The sequence below is a fragment of the Coturnix japonica genome, chromosome 23, assembly GCF_054131305.1.
Source record: "Coturnix japonica strain WE chromosome 23, WE-NBRP24, whole genome shotgun sequence".
NCBI lineage: Eukaryota > Metazoa > Chordata > Aves > Galliformes > Phasianidae > Coturnix > Coturnix japonica.
Genome location: NC_140685.1, coordinates 5,652,536 through 5,672,688, shown reverse-complemented (window position 1 = coordinate 5,672,688; position 20,153 = coordinate 5,652,536). Strand labels below are relative to the sequence as shown.

The following is a 20,153-nucleotide window of genomic DNA, read 5'->3' as shown; positions in this document are numbered from 1 at the left end:
TCTCAAAGCCACCTCAAGGAAAAAGGAAATTAAATCACAGAAACCTGTTATTTATCCATTTTCTTTTGTAAGAATAATGTTCTTAGGGTTGAGCATAAAAATCCTGAGGACTCACAAGCATGCAAAGGAACATGAAGAAGATTGGATTTTGTGTTTTTAATCTCTCCTATAGATGTTACAACAGGACCAGTGATGCTCAAACTAGCAGACCTTCAAAAAATGAATAACCCAAGAAAACCACAACAGCTCAAATCCAATCTGTTGTGTTTTAATATCACTTTGTACAGTCCCATAAGCACCACTTTGTAATGGAGATGTGCAACACCCCCCCACAAACAGGGAATCTCTAAGCTATATTTACCATTACAGCCTGTACAACTTGTGTCCAGCTACATACCAACAGCTGTGCCAAATGACTGAGAAATCCAACCAGATAAGCACTGCTGTACGTAGGTGTCTTACCGTTTGCTGTGGCAGTGGTGACACCTCAAGGATCTCAATGATATACAAATGGCACTTCTGTCTCAGCCACATATTTCCATTAGCATCTGTCAGATACTGTAAAACCAACAGCTTGAATAGAAACTCCGGAACTCCACTTTGTACCTGTCGTTAGAATAAAGACAAAGACATTTCCTGTGTTATTTACTTATCATGGCTTCCCAGAATCACACAACAGCTGAGGCTGGAAGGGACCTCTGAAGATGGGTCCAACCCCCCAAGCCATTGCTTAGAGCAGGCTGCCCAAGACCACATCTACTCAGGTTTTGATGCCTCCAAGGATGGAGATTCCACAACTCCCTTGGGCAAACCACTTCATTATTCAGCCACACCAACTCAATGCTAAGAAGAGCCTTTTATGAACTTACAGAACCAATCATTATAAAGCACGACCTAGTTAAACAGCTTACTAAGAAACAAAAGCTTTAAAGAAAGCTTCTGCAAGGAAGAGGCGTGGGTAGGAAAAGGTGAACTTACTGAAGAGGTGATGTCAAAATGGAATATCATGGGTTTTGTTGCCTGCTGGCTCTCCAGAAAAGGCAAAAGAGATTTCAGCACTTTATCTTCATCCACTGCTGGCTCAATTAGCCTGATAGTTTTCAGAAGCTCTGTACAGTCAGGCTGCTGTTCTTCCAGTCTCTCATGTAGTCTCTTCACATAGAGGGATTTCCCTGTCACCAGAAGAACACCGCAAGAATTACATCAATATCAGCCATATAATACTACAGACATCATAGAATGAAACGAGTCAAATGCTAAGATATAGGTATTCTTTGAGATCTCTGAAGCTTTCTAAAGTCTAAATCCTGACAGAGCAGCAGTTGCAGCCTGGAATCAAAGCCACCTAATTTGTGCTAATGATGCATGTCAGTAGAAAGAGAATGGTGCCAGATTAGCAAGAGAACCACTTCTAGAGATGCCTATCACCTCACCACTGCCCAAAGTCCAAATCATTCTTCCTGACCAGGTACTTAGGACAGAAAAACAGGCAAAATGAACCCCAGCCTGGTTTTCCATACTCAGCAGAGCCCGCTTTGCATGAGACTTCTTACCTACACCAGCTCTTTTGGAGGACACAACCCCAACACACGAGCTGTCCTTGAACACACAGGCGGCTGAGTTTGAATGCTGAGCAACTCTGTAGTGATGCTGAAGGTACTGCTGGATTTCAGTGAGGGGTCTTTGGGGTATCATGTGCACTTTGTACTGGCTGAAGACAGAAGGGATGTAGCAGTGCTCCCTCTCGCAGTTGCACAGGATGATGAGGCGATAGGTGCTATTGTAGCCCTGCAGGTGTTGGAACAGCTCCTCTGCCCTGCAGCTGACATCGTAACTCAGTTCGTCTGCAAACAGCATGGTGTAAATTTTCTCTCCTTCACCGCCAGGAATGAGGCATCTCCTGAGGAAGAGCCCCACTTGCTCAGCAGAGGTCTGAGGAGTGCACAGGAGAACTTCATCAAAAGTGGGGAGGGGCTGGTTGAGGCTGTTCATGTAAATGGCCAGGGCAGATGTGAGCACCTCCGAGCGAGGGCACGTGATGAGGTTGGGCTGACCAACGTGCAGGAGATCCTGTGGGAAGCCCCTGGTGACACAGTCCCTCTCCTCGCTGGCCAGGCTCTTCAGCCACACACCAAGCGTGTCCACATCCAGGCAGTTTGGAAGGAAGGCACCCATGTTGCTCATGTAGCACTCCCAGATGTACTCCAAGCAAGTGGTCAGATCCATCTCCTCATCCAGCAGTGCAGGCAACTCAGAAAGAGCCTTTGTTGAGCTAGGGGGCTTGTGGCCTTCAGAGGCTTTAAGGACATCCTCTGCAGTGCAGTTACTTTTTAAGAACGAAAGCATCATCAGGGCTTTCTGGCTGGGTCGCCCCTGTCCCAGCTCCGTGCACAAATAAACCAGCTGCTCAGCGGTGTAGAAGTTCAAGTAGAAATGCTGGGATCGCTTCTTGGACATGAAGCTTTGCCAGTTGTCCAGAAAGCTCTCCATTGTCTTGCAGAGGCGAGGGAGCACATCTGCCAGCTCTCCTTGCCCTTCCAGCCCCGGGATCAATCTCAGAGTGAAGTCTATAAGAACACACAACTCGCTTTTGGGTGAACAGTTTACATGGGCAAGCCAGGAGCGGAAGAGCATGTTCCCAGCTGAGTGAAGGTCTATAAAGGCCTGTGCAAGTCTTTGGACGTTGGAAAAGGTCTGTGAGGACAAAACAAAAACAACCACCTGATTTTACCAAGCCAGCAAAACCACACAAGGGGCTTCCAATTACAAAAGCCAGGCTAGGTGTGTCAGGTCCTGTACAAAAGGCTCCCTAGAGGAGGTTTAACTGCAATACACCCAAGGAAACCTGTAAGGAACCCTTTGGTTTCTACACAAGTACAGCAACCTTCTCAGCCAGGAGCATCCCCAGCATAGACAGAAGACAAGGATGCTAATCCTCTATTCCACTTCCAGATTATTTCCCCTCTAACAGGGAACCAAAAAGAGATAGGAGTATTTGTCTGCTACCACCCATCCCCTGAACTCAAATGTAAATCACAATCCTAAAAGCTGATATATAAGCAAAACACATCCTCAGCTTCAACATCAATAAAGACACTGGGTTTGAAATCTGACCTCAGAGAACTTCTCCACCTCCAGGCCTTGCTCTCCCTTTGCTGACATGAGCATCAGTTTGTTCTGCAGTTCACGAAGCTCTGCCAGGGAATATTTCCATGATGGCTTGTGATCCTCAGAGCTCTCCGGGAGGGTGAGGTGTAGGACATTGTCCAAAGAAACCTAACGGATAGTAAATCATCAGTGCTGATGTGCAGGGAGGTTCCACCACTGAGGCAGCAAGAAGAGCACATCAGAAGCCAAAAAGAAACCATGCAAGTGACAATGAAGCTACAACACATTTATGAGAGTCACTGACAAGCCAGCAGTGCTGTCTGCAGCTGATGTTCATCAGAAAACAGCAGTCTGACACAACAGCAGCTCAAGAAGAGAGAAGCAGCCTCACCTTCCTGCCATCAGTTGGTGCTTTGAGGATATACACCCCTCTGCTGTTGATGGTGGCTGCCAGTGACAGTGACGACAGCTCCACAGACCCATGGCTCTCTTTCACTGTTTTCAACCACTCCAAGTGCTGAGCTGAAGCACGCTGTGGGGAGAGAAGACACAGCACTGATCTTATCGCTCTGACTTCGCATTTCTATCTGGGGTTATATCTCTGTTCATGAAAAACAGCTTGGGCTGGCTTCAGAGAGCTTCAAGATGGGGAAAGAGGAAAGGGTCACAGCCCAATCCTTCAGCACAGCTGCTCTTTACCAACACTCTGGGCTGCAGAACAGAACCTGCAGCACTTCAGAGCCTCTTACTGTAGAGCTGCCCTGCTGCAAAGAATAAAATGGAATTCCCAGTCATTTGCCTTCCCTCTTCTGCACGATCAATCAAGCTCTTTTAAAGAGCAAAGCTACACTACGCCATGCTTAAAAGCCTTGGTAATACTCTGGAGGAATCTGTGCTATACAAGCAATAGTTGCTGCAGTGAATTTTTGTGCCACTTGAATGTAAGATATTTCCCTTCCAATAACAAGAGTTACTGCAGTCAGCCTTTGAGCTACAGCAGAACTCACCAGTTTTTTGGGAAGATTCTCATCTGTGTCCAGGGCTCTCCACAGCTTCCTCAAGCAGTGCATGAAGTCATTAAATCCCGACTCCTGATTCAGCTCATAGAGCAGGGAAGAATAGCCATGCACAGTGTCATGGAAGCATGCCACGCGGTCCACATCCATGTCATTCTCCCCAGCAGAAATGGAGGCCAAATCCACAAAGACCTTCAGCTCGTTTATATCTTAAATGAGATAAACATGTGAATAAGGAATGGATGAAGTGGTTTTACTGCAATTTCATAACACTCTTTTATAGAAGATGCAGAAAGAATGCCTTGGAACAGCATCTCCAGTGCAGCTTTCCTCCACCCACACCACCACCCACTCCATTGGGATTTCACCTGAATTAATGACATCCTTGGCCCTGGTTTCTATCTGTATAGCCATGAATAGCACAGGCTCACAGCCAGGGTTGAGTGGGTATGGTGTCTTACACTGACACAGACAACTGAGCTGACACAGAATTCAGACTGCTGCCATCCTGTTACATGGACAGCCTCTGTCCTCTTAAGCAACCAACCTGAGCTGAACAATGGCAGCAGTTACAGTGCTCAGACCAAGCCCTGCAGGGTAACCCACTGTGTGCAGCACAAGACTACAGTGGCATGTTTACAGGGGCTACATCACAGCACATTCCATGCTGAAACCCACAAGGGATGCTGGTAATTGTAATGCCAGAAGCTGTGAAAGCATAAAGCAGATGGGTCAGGGACATGGCATTCCTCCTGCCCTCCCACACAAACTAGCATCCCTTCTGGTACCATCTGCCTGATTTCTGGGTGTGCAGCACACACCTTTCAGTGCTTCTCTGACCCAGCAGACAAACTCCTTCTGCTGGGCCAGCTCCCTCAGACATCCCCGACGGTTCACTGTCATCCCCTGCAGAAGTTCCTTGGCATGTATAAGCTCGGAGCTGATGAAGTCCAGCTTTTGTGTCTTGTGTGATTCAAGCTCTTCTGTCTACAAAGCAAGCAGTAGAAACAAGCATTCATTCTGGGAATGGGAAATACAGCCTTTTCCAAGGGAAAGAAAAGCTCTCTGCAAAGACATACCCCAAACATCAAATACATCTTTCTCTCTTTTAAGAAAGATTACATACAAGCACTTCATTTGAACACTTCAGTTATCCCAAATCAGTATTCTAGGGCAGAGAATGGCTTGACAGATCAGGATAGGCTTCCTAGAAGGTTCAGCTCTACTAAGCCCTCCAGCCAATGCCCCAACAGCACAGAGCTGAAAGAACTAATGCTTACCATGTACAGCAAGTTCTCCAGGACACTGAAGTCACCAGAAAGGTTCAAACTCTCCTTGACATTAGCAATAATCTTTGCAGCATCAAAAGTTAAATGCATTTCGTGATACTGCTGGATCTGCTGGAACCGCCGATCAACCCAACGCTTGCTTTCCTCAGGCTGAAGTTTACAGATGGTGTTCAGCTCTGCTTTGATATCTTCGGGATGATCGGTGAAATCCTGAAAGATTCTATCAACTGCAGCCAGAGTGAGACTTCCAGACCTGAGGTCATCATACAACCTCTCATAATTCTTAAAACAAGGGGAGATGAGGTCATCAAAAACACAATCCAGGTCCATACTAACAGGGAGAATCTCCTCCTCATCTGAAATACCATTCTCCTCTTTGGCTTTCAAGGCAGCTTCCTCCCAGAACTGCTGGAAGATCAGGCTGTCTTGAAAAGTGTGCATTTTCTGGGCGCATTCTTTCAGCTCTTGGCTCAGACTGTAGTAGGTCTGCACGGGTCTCTTTCCCACATTCACAACTCTATTCAGTTTTTTTGAGTGAAGATCTTCTGAGTGTTGATGAGCCACTTCACCAACATGCACTTTAAAACAGAGATAGGTCAGAGGTCAGCTGTCTAACCCACATCAGCCTTAATTAATTTAATCCTCCATGCTGCAATATGCAATGCACATAGGGTCACACAGACCCCTACCAATACCATTATGACACATAAGTCCTCACCCATGGCCCCAGATGCTCCAGGTTTATTTTCCCCATCCCTCCCCAGTTTTTCCTATAGCTTAGAATAAAACCTGCTTTAAAAGTTGAATGGTTTTCAACAAAAACTGCATTTTCTGGAGCTGCCATCACTTGAATATTGCTTCCCCAAAGCCCTACCTGTCACTGATGCGTGCAACTTCCTGCACATGTTCAGAAAGGTTCCTATTGCTTTTTTCTCTCCCATGACATGTGTTACTTCTTCTCGTCTCTTCTGCAGCACCTCTTTCAGTTGTCTCAGGAGATCTTTCTGCCCATGTAACAGCTGCTTGTGCTCTGAAAGACAACACATCTGCGGTCACTAGGATGGTACTTCCCTCTCTGCACCCATAGCTCAGGTTTGGATCAGCACAGCCACAGACCTTGCAGCGCAGACAGGACAAGCTCGACACAAAGGGGAGCACCATTAAATGCTGAAGCACTTAATTAGTATAACTAATCACTGGAGTAATCTTAACAGAGCATGCCATCAGTCACTGCAAGGATACAGCAAACCCACAAGGCCACCTCAGAGCAGCACACTTACTTAGCTCCCAGATAAAGATAAACTGAGTCTCGTGCTGAAAAATCTCTTCCAGGTGTTTGATGAGGATGCTCCCTTCCTGGAGGTCATTGGTGACACTCGTGAACACGGAGTCTGCTTCGGCCATCACAGTTCTTGCTTCATTTGTAAGCTGTTCCTGGAGCTTTGTGTTTGTTCCTGTTCAAGAAACAAAATGAGTAAAACCTCCGTCAGTCCCTCTTCACAAAAACAAGGCAGAAGCTCTAATTTAATGCCATAAAACAGAGTCCTTCCATTTCCCATTTGAATCCCCATTCAAAAGTGTATGAACTTACCACAGCATCCTCTGATTCTTCACATTCACCTCAACACAGACCTCAGGACAGCAGTTCAGATACCTTCCCATAGAGATCCCATACCCCACACAAAACACAAGCCACTTCGACCCACTCACATGACAAAGACCTGCGTTTTTAGGTAGCTGTAACCTATCAGAACACACAGACATACCATTAAAGCTGAAGATATGTTTGACGTCAGGCCATGTAAGCAAGTGGTGCAAAATCTCATCAAAATCATCCCGTGAATGCTCAGTCCTTCTGGGCCACGACTTCACAATGATAGTTGATACAAGCTGGCCGAACTGGTCTAAGTTGTAGGAAGATATCATATCAAGGAGGCTGTTCTGGGTCTGCACAAAGCACACATGACAGAAGGAACACATCAGCGTTTTGAGTCATGCCAGGTCTGTCTCAAGCAGGCACTGATTGCAACAAGCCACAACTCCAGTGCTAAGGCAGGAAGCCACAACATGATAAACACTATAGATACTTTTTATGGACCTTCTGTAAGTGGATCCTGATTTCCTGGCCATTTTCCTTTGTCATTTTAAACCAAAACAGCCTACAGCAACTCAAGCCATCAGAAGAAGGCAGTGAGCTCCTTCCATCACAACCTGCATCCCTATGGAGGGTTTCTTCGAAAAAGAAAGGCTTTTCCTTCCATGGGAGCAAACAATACCTGACAAGCTGCAGTAACAGCCTCGATGGCACAGTTCTCAAAGCAGCAGACAATGGAACGGTCGAGATCTCGAAGTACGTGGTGCTGACAGCAGTAAGCTAAGATCTGGTTAACTGGATCCTCCTATGGGGCAAACAAGAGATTCCTCATCACCTTCTCAAAGTTTGGGGTTGTTTTTTTGTTGTTGTTGTTTTTTTTCCTGCAAGAGCGCTGCTATTAAAACAATATTAGGCACTAAGACAAACATGTGAGTTTCTTAGCAAAGCCGAGCATCGGCCATGTATCACTTACACAGGGATTGGAAAAGATTAAGCATAAACGTCAGAAAAATCTCCTACTGTTTCCTTCTAAAGCAGGTGATAAGTACCTGATAAGTACCTCTCCTATCTGTGTTTCCATCGAGAATTACTTTTCTTCTGATGGAAAAATATCTTTACAGAAAGCAGACGAAATTAAATGGCTCCGTTTTAAAGGGACCCACACAGGGTATGCAACTGAGAGCCTGGACAACGGGACCTACTGAATGAGCGCTTCCCTGAGTCAATGGGTGGTAATTTACGCTTCTTTAAAACTAACGGGGCGGTAACTGCTCAAAGCACTCGATTGCCTTTATAATAACAGGATATCTATCAGTCAATGCCAAAAGTGGAAGGACCGCAGCCAGGCTATCAGCCGACACCAAGAATAAAGCACAGTATCGTTTCATGCCCAATTTCTGAGCCTCCAGAGCACTGTTTGGAGCAACAATGACTATTTGCATGACAACAGCCAGTGTTTTCACGTGCCCATTCAGGCTCTAGAACTTATTCCACGGGCATAGAAGAAAACTATCCATCCCCTCTGAGCTCAGCCCGCAGGCAGCAGCCTCCCACAGCTCCCAGCACCTCCTGAATTCTCCTCTCCAAATCCGCCAGCAGGGTGTTCTTCCACCTCTCAGTGAACTGCTCATCTGGAAAGCTCATCTTCACGAACTCATTCCACGCCTGCAACAAGCCCAGAACACTAAGTGTTACAACTCAGGATATCACTACGCTCCAAAGAAGAACCCATGCCCTTCAGACAGCCTGCAGCCCTTTCAGATGTTTCCATTCCAAAGAAAAAGATCCCTTCCGGAGCTGCAGAACGTGACCTTTAAGCCCAAACAGCTCCAACATGCCCCTGCTATGAAAGGAGATTAGGATAAACAGCTCCCAACTTGATGCTGGCACCTGCCCCAGGATGAGGCTTTAAGGAGCTGCTCTGTGCTTTATGGACAGCATCTCCAGCTAACCAGCAGCAAGGGGCAGCTCATCAGCCCAGCACCGCCCCTCAGAGCAGCAGAGAAAGCCAAAATCGAGCCCCATAGCACCCAACAGAGCCCTTTGCTGTGCCGTTTTAAGTGCTGAGATGCTTTTCAACTCAATTTGTGATACACCTCAGCTGTTATGTCGCCTCTTTCTGCCTCACTCCTTACCCAGCCACAGCAGCCTGTGGTCTCCATTACACTCAGACTACACACTTAAGCCACAATAAAATACTTTTAATTCCAGTTAATAGAAGGTGACAAACCTGAAGTTCAGCACCAAAAGCGAACGTCACGTGTTGGAGGTGTTCTTTCAGTAACTTCTTGCTCAGAGCATTTTTGAACCAGGTTCGAGTGTGTCTCAGAGCTTCACTGAGCACTTCCACCGCTGGATTTTCCAGCGCCGTTTCATCGCTCAGAACCTGCTGCACCCAAGGGAAGTAAAAAGGAAGATTGGTTCGAAAAGGACAGCGACTGATTTAAAATAGCCACCCTCCTCAAAAGAACCAACAGGCAGATAGAAAGGAACCCACAACAGCAAGCCTAAGCATTTGATCTTAGTTTCAACTATAACATTCAAAATCATCAAGTGATCACACACCTATTTGGATATACCCCACATTATTTCTGTAATTGGGAGTACCGAGGTTACCAAAATGAGAACAGATCCAATCCCATACCAGGTGGTTGTACCATTTTTGTCACATTTCCAGATACCACACTCATCACAAACCACGAATGGCTGCCTGGTACTCACTTCTGTGGGCTGAAGCCTGGCAACCTTCGCAATCAACATAGCAGAAGTGACAGGAATCTTGAAGTCCAGCACCCTCCTGGTGCGCCCGCAGACTGTCTCATGCAACTTGAAGCAGAGGGTCAGGCAGGGGAACCAGGAGCGAGGCTGCAGAGCTCTGGAGGACAGGAATAAAGGAGAACATATCTTCTGTTCAGAAGGAAAAACGAATCTAACAACACATCAAAAAGCAACCCTTCCCCCAGAGAGACTTAAGAAAAAAGCTTCAATTGGATGAGTATAGAAACGTAGGAGCTTTCCATCTGTAGATCTCAATGCACACACTCGAGCATAAACCCTTGCACTCCCATAACACACATGGAAACAGAATGGAGATCATTCTCCCAACAGAGAGAGGTACTTCTGTTACCTGGCACCTTTGCCATCCAACACGCTCAGCAGCATCTCCATAAGCCTCTCTACTACCTAAGAATGAAGAGAGAGAAATATTATACCATAGAAGGGCCCATATGGTCTGGTTTCTCATTAACGTAGTGAAAGAGGGAGCTCTGCAATGCCCTCATACAAATGAGATTGCTAAACTGTGTTACTGGATGTTAGATTCAGCTTATAGGAGAACATTATTTGCCCAAACAGCTGCACTTCTTACAATTCAGAGATTTTAAATGTACTGTTATTAAATGCAACAAGGAACCCCTCATTGGCTTCACACAACAAACAGGGGAACATCTCACATCAGCAGCACACTGGGCAGCCCTAAAGACTGTGCAGAAAACCACCTTCAGGCAACACAGAGAGATCTAAGAATAAAAGCATTTGCCATTAATAACTAAGAGCAAACCCAGGTAAGCAGGCGCATCTCTCCTCTATTCCAGTAACACTTCTTGCTCACACACATCTCACTTCGCTTCAGATCAATTTATCTTTAGCTAAGCTTCAAGCTCTCTCTGCTCTGACTTGTTACCGATCTCATTTCCTCTCCCCTCTATCCCTCACCAGATAAAGAGACAAACCTCAGGCTTCCTGCATGAAGGGTCGGTGTTCTGCAGTCTGTAACAAACACCCTGAAGGGTAACTAGTGTATCAGCTGAGAAGTCTTCAATGAATTCAGTGAGGTTCTCTGGGGGCAGCACACACATCCATGATTTGACCAAAGTCATATCCAATTCCATCAAGTATTTCTTCTCTTTCATGAGTTGCAGTAGGGTCCCTCTGGATGGAAAGGAAAACAAAGTCTTCACATTCTCATGGTACAAAAGGCTGAAGGCTTACAGAGCCCAGAGAGAGCTCTCATTCTGACTCAAGCACTTCTCTCATCTGCAGCTGAAGATCAGGAAGGGACCCCAGGACCCAAGTATTGAACAACAGAGGTGTTCAGGGAAAATAAATTCCATGTGTTGCTCAACTTCTGCACCACACACATCAAGCTGCTGTAACTCACAGCAAGCAGAACCAATCACACAAGAAGCTTTGCAGCCTGCAGAATTAAGGGCTGGTTTATGGCTGAAAGGTAATGCAAGGCACAGCTTCACTGTGCACCACAGGCTTTGAGCAACCAAGAGAGACCGTGTTTGTGTATCCCAAATACCCACCATTAATATGCTACATCTCTTATTTAAATACAAGAGAAAGATAAAGAGATGAAGTAAGGCAACCATCACCAACTGCAAGGTCAAGGCACTGGGTATAACCAATAGGTCTGGAGAACTCACACATCATGATTCTTCCTCACTTCAACAAATGGAAGTCCTTCCAGCCCAGCCCAGCTTTCTTCATCCACTGGGCAGTGGTCATGTTGTGTAGAATCAATACACAAATGCAGAAGAGGAAGAATCCACACCCACTGGCCTACTTTGCCATCGATGCATCTCTGACACAAGTTTATCAGCTGATGGTTCAAACTGAAAATATTACAACAAAACAGTAGTGAAACAGTTTCTTACAGGAATGAAGAATGATCTTGTGGGGAAGAATAAAGAAAAAAGGCTAAACCTCAGTCTCATGATGGACCTCCAAATAACTTCTCATAATTATTCGAGTTAAATCTTATTTTCCTTGACAAAGAGTTTAAGACTCAAAACTGTCATTTCACCCAACTGTCCCGGCACAAACCCTATAGATAAAGGGTTAAGAAGCCCAGTGAATGGGCTGAAGCAGTGCCTCCAAAAGGAAGTTCAGTAGCTGCGGCTGTGCAGAGAACTACAGATTCAAGAGTGCCAGATAAGGAGTAAGAGAAGAGTCCAAGTCAGTCTGAAGGGAAAGGACTGACACAAAACATATGCACGATGCACATCAGAGGAAGCAAGAGCAATCCAGATAGGGCATTTAGAGGAATAAGCGTGTGAGGATACTGATCAGAGTTTATAAGGATAAACAGTAAAGCAATAAGGACCTGCTTCACAGAAAGTGATAACAAGATTTTAAATACAAAGGAAAATACAATAGCTTGGATCCAGCAGTGATAAGTTGCAATGAGAGAAGTCTTGTTCAGACAGAAGGAAAACATTTTTCACATCAAGAAATGGCACAGAGGTTGGGTCATCTTCATCCCTGGGGGTTTCCAGAACCTGATTGCAACCCCACCTGGATGTTGGCTCTACTTTTGAGTAGAAGGCAGGACAGAAACATCCAGAAATCCCTTCAAAACTGGACTTCTCTGTGATTCTATGAAACTAAAGAGCTGGATCCCTTCCTGTTTTATCACGGGGTGCTACGCTTGTTGCCTACCACACTGTTACAAAATAAGCCCAGTTAGTTAGTGAAGCAGTAACATACATACCATGCAGAACTTATAAAGACCTCCAAGGCCTGATGAAATTCATTAAGTATGGCTTCTTGTGACTTCTGCTCCAAGCACAAGAGGCCACACAGTTCAGCCAGATCCTCTTTGGATGCTGCCAGTTGGAACACGTCAACTATGGTGAGCAGGGTGAGCCCCAGAGCCAGTTTACTTTTTATTAGCACACCCTTCTGTGATCCTTCTGCATCCTCTGGAAGGAGGAAGGGCTGGGCTATTTTCCTCATATACTGCAGCAGTAATTCTTCCACCTAAAGACAAAGGAGAGAAGAAACAAACCACGCAGAGCATTAGTTCCCCAGTCAGTCTTGTTCTCTTGAAGCTATTTCCTTTTGTCACAGATAGGATCCTCAATACCCCCTACACAACACAACACCAAGCTGACACCAGAACATAAGCAGGTGACCGCAACTAGAACATTAGGGCAGCATTTGTGCCTTTTCTAGGCACATCTAGTAGGACCTCTGTACCCCCAGGTCCTACTGTGCAACCTCCCAACAGAGCAGAGCTGGAGAGAGCCAAGGAAATGGGGCAGGGTTCCAAAGCAATGAGTGAGTCAACAGCCTTACACCAAGGCTGCCCTTCTGTGCCACAGCCTTGATTAGTGAGCAGGCTTTTTATCCATCAGACTCAGGCTTGGTTGGGAGTCAATGAGAAGACACTGCTGTCCTCACCTACAGCCCTCAGATATTACTTGGAAACCACATCTGAAAGGTTTCACAACACCGCGATGCTGGGTGATGCACCACACTACCAAAAATCAGCCTTCTGAAAGCAGATAGGCATGAAATCTGTGTTATCAGCTGAGTGTGGGCAGCCAGGGAGTGCTGCTAAGCCAGCGTGCCATCTTGTGGCCTCTCCCCAGCAACCAGCAGGAAAGAAGCTGCAGAAAGGAGCAGCCACAACCACAGCATTTGGCTCCTAAAGCAAAGACATGATATATTTCTGCCATGTTTCATAACTACGCTGGGTAAGAAGTTTAGGGCTATAGAAATCCTGTCTGCACCAGCTCTTAGGAGGACAGGCAGGAGAAATTAATATTGAGAGGCAAAACCCACATCATCTCTCTGCTTCTATCAGCGTGAGATACTCTGAACTGTGACTAATTGCAAAAGCTTAATGGGCAGATCCCAAGGTGAACAGTGGAGTCGCCATGAACTGATTGTCAGGTAACCTTTCTGACTGGAAAAGCAAAAATCAATGCAACTAATTCAAGATGAAAAACAAAGTTCTGCCACCCAACTGTCGATTAGCATCCGCTCAAACAGATCTCACCTGCTGCGATCCAAAGCCCAGCTCCACCCATGGCATACAGATACCATCATATACACACGGGTTCGCTGTAACATTGCAGAATTGTTTCAGCTGGCATATGAAGTTCCTCATGTTGATGGGGTTCCAGGTTCCGAGAATGCTGAAGATATTTTCTAACATGATTTCTGCAGCTATTTTCTTCCCTTGCACAACATCTTTCTTTTTATCTTGAAAATACTTGAGTAAGTCTTGAAGCAGAGAAGGTAAACGGTCTCTAAACGTAGAAGGTTTTTTACACACAATGTCGTCATACTGGTGCCATTCTGGAATAAATGAGAGACAAGAACAAAGGAATTCAGTTTGAGAGGAGTGCCTTGGTCCTGCCAGCTGTTTGCAGGAGCACCACCAGACCCATTCAATCCCCAGCTCCAGACAGCACCATTCCCCTTGGTGTTAGGGGTAACCCACTAGAAGAACATAGAGTAGCATGATATGCAGATGCAGATTGAAAAGCTCACCCCTGTCATTGATCAACATGCCGTTCACATGTAAGCATCGATTCAAAATGCCTGTTTTTGATTTCTTGTAAATGAATTCATATTCTTCTACACCACCACAAGAAGTCCGGTATTTGTAAGGAATGTGTTTATCGATGTTTGCCACTGGAAGAGTCGCGTAGCCTTCCATGAGGTATCCGTGTGCATCTAGATCCCTAAATAGCACCAACACACAGCAGAGGACAGCTGAAACACCAGCTGGGTTACATACAGGAATACACACAAGTCATTTTATCCATACTGAAGGATCTTAGAACACGCCAGCATGAAGTTTTGTAGCAAAACCCACCCAGCTGTAGACAGACATCTACAGCCTTGGTATTAAAGTGCCATGCTGCTTCTTGCCCCCCAGACCCAAACCACCGCTGTTGTGTCTGTGTGACTCAGAGGGTACTTACTTGACACAGCTCATCTCACAAACAGGCTCCCATTGCCCGCTGACAGAAAAGCCTCCAGACATCACAAACACTTTATCGGTTTCGGGGTTTAGCTTGAAGTGTTTGGATAATATCGCATGGAAATACACCGTAACACCCTCACTTCAGTCCACAGAAGCACAAAAAGAAAGAACATTGATCATTATAAATTATAAAACCTTTCTGAGCTGCTGGTTTAATGGAGGCAAGACTTGGGGTTCTGTTAGCAGTTCACTACAGCTGAGGCTATGGAGAAGACCTAACGCAAAACCCAGTGCAGAAAGGAAGAAGGAGCTCTTAAGGGAAGCACAAAATGCTCCACTCACATCCAGCTGGGTCACTGCATGGGTGAGAGCACAGAAATATCACACCCAGACCCACCCAACAGGACTTTCTTCATGAACAACAGTTTATGTCAGTTTTAAGATCAATTCTATGACCACAGACCCACGATGCACTCAGAGCAAACTTAGTACATCGATCCCTCGCCTCAGTTCAGAGTCCCCTATCCAACATCCCTGCACACCTATAAGTGGGGTAGCAGTGGTATCCTTACCTTTGTTTTTCCTCACCCACTGGTTTCTGGTTATTTTGTTGATGCTTTTCCTCTCCCTTGCCTGTTACAGAAGGAGCATTGTTCTTTCTAGCAGCCTGAGGTCCATTAGTCTGATTTGTTGTCTTTGTCTTCTCAGATGTTTCCTGAGCTCTCTCATTTGGGGTCTTTTTCTCCTTTGTGTCTTTTTCCTGCATTACAACGACAAAACATCAAATGAAACAGAAAACCTCGCAAATAGGTCTGCAGAAATGCACAGCATCTCATCATACAGTGAGAGATGCCCAGAAAGAAAGACAATCAAAAGCAATTCAAGGCTTAAATGTCCCTTCCACAACTGGAGCACAGACACCTAAAAAGCACAAAGATACCGGAGCCAATGGAGGTACTGAAGAATACACCTGGAGAAAAGATGCATTTGCAGCTACTAGAGCAACCACTCAAATTGCTGCTAGAACCAACACACAGAAAAGCAAAGACTCAAGAGAAGCTTTATTGCATTCCCTGTTTTCTCCCCATATTCCTGGCCTCATCACCTTCAGCTTTCCTGACAGCACAAGAGAATCAGTGGAAGGAGGAGAAATGCTTTCCAACACATCCAAACACTCACTGGAGTTTTCACTCACACACTTACCTTGGAAGGCAAACTGCTCACTTTCTGGCTGCTCCCCTCTTCTTTACCCTTCCCAGCCTTCGAGCTTTTAGCCACAAGAGGAGTCTTTGTGTCTTGACTTGGATGTTCAGCACAAGAAGTTACAGGCTTACTTTTAGGCACCTCAGTATCAGGGGAAACCCTAGAGGAAACATCTGTTCTCTCTCCCATTGAAGCTGGTTTCTTATCACCATCCAAAGACTGGGAATCTCGTCCAGATTCTGGAGCCTGGTCAGCATCAGACGCAGCACTCCTCTCTTCCATGACTCCATGCTGCGTGGTGCTCCCGTCTCCCACCTCTTTCAGAGCTGCAGAGCTGGGAGATGGGGCAGCCTCATTATCCATGCTGTTCTCCTTCAATGGGTTCATCACAGCCACGCTGCTGTCACCACCTCCTGCAACCACTTCCAGACCTTCAGACTCCTTTCCCAAACAGCCCACGGCACTGCCATCCTCCTGCACACCTCCACCATTGCTGGCAATTAAGCCAGCACTCTGCTTGGCCTCTTCACTGCTCGAGGTCTGGATTTCCTGTGAAACAACGCATTCACCAGACAAGTCTGCAGTTTGAGCTGGTGCTGTGCACTCAGGAGGCAGAGAGTCCTGCTCCCCGTGGCCAGAAGGTCTGTTCTTTGCTTTATCCCTCTTTCTGTTCTGCAATTTAGGGGAAAAAAAGAGGGGGGAAATGATTTAAGAAAATATTACTTTACTCATCACTGAAGAGAAACTCTTTCTACTGCAGCTAGCGCAGATTTCTGCTACACTGGACTATGGAAGAATGACCATGAAGAATAAAGGATGGGACCAGCTACAGCTTTATGTATTTAGGAGAAACACAACTGACTCCTGAGAAATCTGGATTTTCAGTGTTGAAAACTTCCTAAGCAGGAATGCAGAGCAGCCATGAGCATAATGCCTACTAATGAGATCAGACCAGCCGCTAAGCTGGATTTGGTACTTTCACCCTCAGTGTGGCCAAGAGGGAAGCAATGCTGGTCAGCACATCAGCTGTCTGCATATGCAACACAATGTAACTCCACCAGTGGTATTCAGTGTAACACTGACAAAAAACTTTACCTTTCTCTTTGATTTATGGGATGAACCACCTGCCACGTGCTGAGGTTCACTCTCTGAGACATCACATAAAGCTTCTACGTCCTCCTGCAACGACGCTCCTCCTCTCTCCTCCTCCTCCTTCCCTTCAGTAGCAGAAGACAACTCAGCTGCAGTGCATTCAGGTGCAGCCTTTGAGGCACTGCTTGGAGCTGTAATGCCCTCCTGTAGCGTTCCTCCCTCCTCCTCCATTTCAGTGGTGGAAGGAGGCCCACAAGCACCATCATCCCTTGGCTCTCCTCCGGGCTCTGGGCCTGTATCAGGAGCGAGATTCACCTCTTCTCTTTCTGCAAAAGTGGGAATGGTCATTGTTAAATCAGAGGCCATAACTCAATGGAAAGAGTAGCAGTGACAGCGTAGTAGCAAAGTCCTAGGCTGAAGCAGGTGAGGATAAGCTCAAATACAGTAGCCATGAGTACAGAAACAAAATAAAGACTCTGCTCACCCTTAGAAACCCTCCAATACACAGGAATTTCCAGTGAAATACCCTCATCTCAACTCCAGTACCAGCCCTTAAATGAGGGCTGGGAAGGGGTGGATCCTAGCTCCAGCCCTTCTGGTCACTCAGGTTCATTGCATGCACCTGAGCTCCCCTGGGTTGGCCCTGCCTTCCCACCAGGTGTTCCATCACTGGTCTTTGTTAATCCCTTAGAATTTCTGCTACAGAAGGTCGGGAAAGAAAACAATTCTCAGCAGCTGGCAAGCAAACAGGGTCAGTTACTGATTGAATGCAGCAGTGGAAGGCACAAGAGTTGCTTTGTTCCCCATCCAGCACCCTCCCTCCATAGCAGCCCCTCTCCAAAGCTCCAGCAGTGGGCAGCAGAATAAGATAAGAAATCCCCCGTGCTGGGGCACTGATCCATCTCCACTGAAGCTCAAGTCAACACACTACATGGGGAGCAGCAGGCATTGCCTACCAAAAGGCCCGAGGCTCCTTGAGATGCATGCTGACCTAATGCTGCCATTTCTCAGCCTTCTTCACCTCACAGTGAGTGACTGTGAGCAGCACCCAGCAAGGAATGGGAAGTTCCCTTTTCACCCAAACTTAAAACCTCCAGTGAAATGGCAGCTCAGATCTAATTAAAGCCCACCCCTCTTGGAGCCCCCAGCCCACACACCCTGCAGCTCCCTACCTGCAGCCTGGTCCCCTGCACCATCAGGGGGCTGAGCCCCACACTGAGCACAGCTGGACCCATCCCCAGGGGTGTGCAGGCACGTGGGGCTCTCCATGCCCTGCAGGAAGCTGTGAGGAGCCAGAGAGAAGGAGAGGAACACACATATTAATGTGAAGTAAGTAAGGGGTCTTTGTTAACCCTTCACACAGCCCAGTGTTCGGGAATCAATTTGGGCCACAAGCACGGTATGCAGCCATCACCCTCAGCCCAGCGGGGAGAGCAGGAGACCACAGGTACATGGGAATAAAGAAAAATGAGCAGATCTGTGAAGAAACCTGTTAACATTATACACACTTGGGAAGGCAGCGAGGGCCCAGGCTCACAGCCGGCTGCCCGCACACAGGAGCGGAGGGCACAGCGGATCCGGAGGGGTCCAAAAACCCGGTACCGGCAGCACCGCCCGCACCTGCACCCTGCGGTAAGGCGGAGGTATGCACTGGGCGCGGCCTATATGCAAATAAGCCTTAATTAACCCCGCCCACTCCTTCACTGATAAGCGCTCGCTCGCCACCTCCTTCCTAGATATGCAAACGAATAGGAAGGATGGGCCAATGCCGTGGTGAAGGGCGGGCGGAATGTTAATGAGACCCGTTAGGTGAGGCTGCTTGATGTGCCCGGTCCGTGACGAACCGGGACCGGGAGGGCTGCCAATGGTACCGGGAACGGGACGGAGGGGAGGAGAGGGTAGCACAGCGAGAAACAGCGGGGAAGATGGAGGAGATGGGGCCGGGACAACGGACACGAGGGGAAAGGACACCGGAGTGCAGTACAGGGGGATGCCCAGGGGAGGGGGGCACCGAACAGGTGCCGGTGTGGTACCGTGGGGAGAACCGGGCTGACCCATGGGCTGAGCAGTTCCGGCTGTACCGGGAGGAGCCGGGTGCCCGGGGGGTCGCGGAGCACCGTGGTCGTGTCTCGGATCGTCCCACTGCCCCGGCCCAGCTCAGAGCGCTGCCACCCCCCCCCCCCCGGGACCCCCGGAACCCACCGGCCGCACTCACCCACGGCACCCAGACCCGCAGCGCGACCGCTCCGCCGCCGCCGCCCCCGGCGAAGTTTCGTTTTTCCTCCGAGCCACCAAGTTTCCCCCGCGGAACGTCACCGCCGCCGCCTCCCGGGCCGCTCCCGGCCAATCCACGCCACGCGGGGAGGGGGGCGGGAGGGGCACGGGGCGGCTCCGGACACCTCCCCCGGGCCGGCTCCCGGCGCTCCCCGTGCCGGCCGATGGCAGCGGACCGGGCCGGGAGCTCCGGGTAGGGCTTTAAGTGGAGCGGAGCGCAGCTTCTTTTGTCGCTCTTATTCCATTCAGACCACCAAACCCACCCCACTAAGCCCATCTAGGGGTCCCCCCCAATGAACATGCCCCATGAAGTCCCGCAGACCCCAATCCCACCGCGTGCTCCCTCTCTGTGCGTTTCTCCCTTATTACCGGGACCGCCGTCCCGTCCGGGCTCGTGTCCCTTCACCGGCACCACGGATGTATCCCCCCGGCCCTCGGTGCGGAGCTGCGAGGGGCAATTGGAGCTGGATGTGCTCACCTCACCTGCGGGCACGGACGGACGGGCAGATATGAGCCGCTCAGCGCTGGGAAGCTCTCAGTGCCTCTACTGCGATAACAAAGCGATGTCACCGCGCCCTTCGACCGACGGGAGCCGTATTGAGTGCGGGAGCTGAGCGGAGGGCAGCAAAGCGGCTTTCGCTTTCGTTTCCTTACGCTGTGCTCAGCTGCACTAAGAAAGATCCCATTTCTCCTACCTCACGTCAGCTTTCTCCGAAACAAGATAAGAAATGTGCTGACTCAGCAACTGGAGTTCCTGTTTTCTTGTGTCCCCTGATGAGGGTCAGCCGACTGCTCCCCATGATCCCTGTGCCCCAGAGCACCCAGCTCACAGGTGGGACCACCCGACAGAG

At 47.9% G+C, this 20,153-nt stretch overlaps 1 protein-coding gene across 11 annotated transcripts in view; it reads right to left on the bottom strand.

Moving 5' to 3' along the window:
* The window catches only part of RNF213 (ring finger protein 213), a 45,451-nt gene extending 25,418 nt beyond the window's left edge, over positions 1-20,033 (bottom strand). For 4 of the 11 annotated variants that reach the window (XR_014936634.1, XM_015879694.3, XM_085522488.1 and 1 more), the window contains exons 1-27: positions 19,672-19,898; positions 18,201-18,310; positions 17,032-17,354; positions 15,937-16,608; positions 15,306-15,493; positions 14,732-14,872; positions 14,295-14,488; positions 13,798-14,099; positions 12,505-12,773; positions 11,438-11,626; positions 10,739-10,937; positions 10,135-10,190; positions 9,729-9,882; positions 9,238-9,396; positions 8,574-8,672; positions 7,690-7,812; positions 7,180-7,360; positions 6,694-6,867; positions 6,288-6,443; positions 5,405-5,991; positions 4,946-5,111; positions 4,116-4,333; positions 3,500-3,640; positions 3,115-3,276; positions 1,554-2,694; positions 979-1,172; positions 463-606 (exon numbers count right to left, since the gene is read on the bottom strand). Coding sequence is in view for 10 of the 11 variants with exons in the window: in XM_015879694.3 (XP_015735180.2) it covers positions 463-606; positions 979-1,172; positions 1,554-2,694; positions 3,115-3,276; positions 3,500-3,640; positions 4,116-4,333; positions 4,946-5,111; positions 5,405-5,991; positions 6,288-6,443; positions 6,694-6,867; positions 7,180-7,360; positions 7,690-7,812; positions 8,574-8,672; positions 9,238-9,396; positions 9,729-9,882; positions 10,135-10,190; positions 10,739-10,937; positions 11,438-11,626; positions 12,505-12,773; positions 13,798-14,099; positions 14,295-14,488; positions 14,732-14,872; positions 15,306-15,493; positions 15,937-16,608; positions 17,032-17,354; positions 18,201-18,297 (6,429 nt within the window). In the remaining variant the exon portion in view is untranslated. Of the gene's footprint in view, positions 1-462; positions 607-978; positions 1,173-1,553; positions 2,695-3,114; positions 3,277-3,499; positions 3,641-4,115; positions 4,334-4,945; positions 5,112-5,404; positions 5,992-6,287; positions 6,444-6,693; positions 6,868-7,179; positions 7,361-7,689; positions 7,813-8,573; positions 8,673-9,237; positions 9,397-9,728; positions 9,883-10,134; positions 10,191-10,738; positions 10,938-11,437; positions 11,627-12,504; positions 12,774-13,797; positions 14,100-14,294; positions 14,489-14,731; positions 14,873-15,305; positions 15,494-15,936; positions 16,609-17,031; positions 17,355-18,200; positions 18,311-19,243; positions 19,371-19,671 lie in introns of those variants that run through there. The other 7 variants (XM_015879695.3, XM_085522483.1, XM_085522487.1 and 4 more) reach the window with 7 other exon arrangements.
* Between the last annotated feature and the right edge of the window lie 120 nt (positions 20,034-20,153).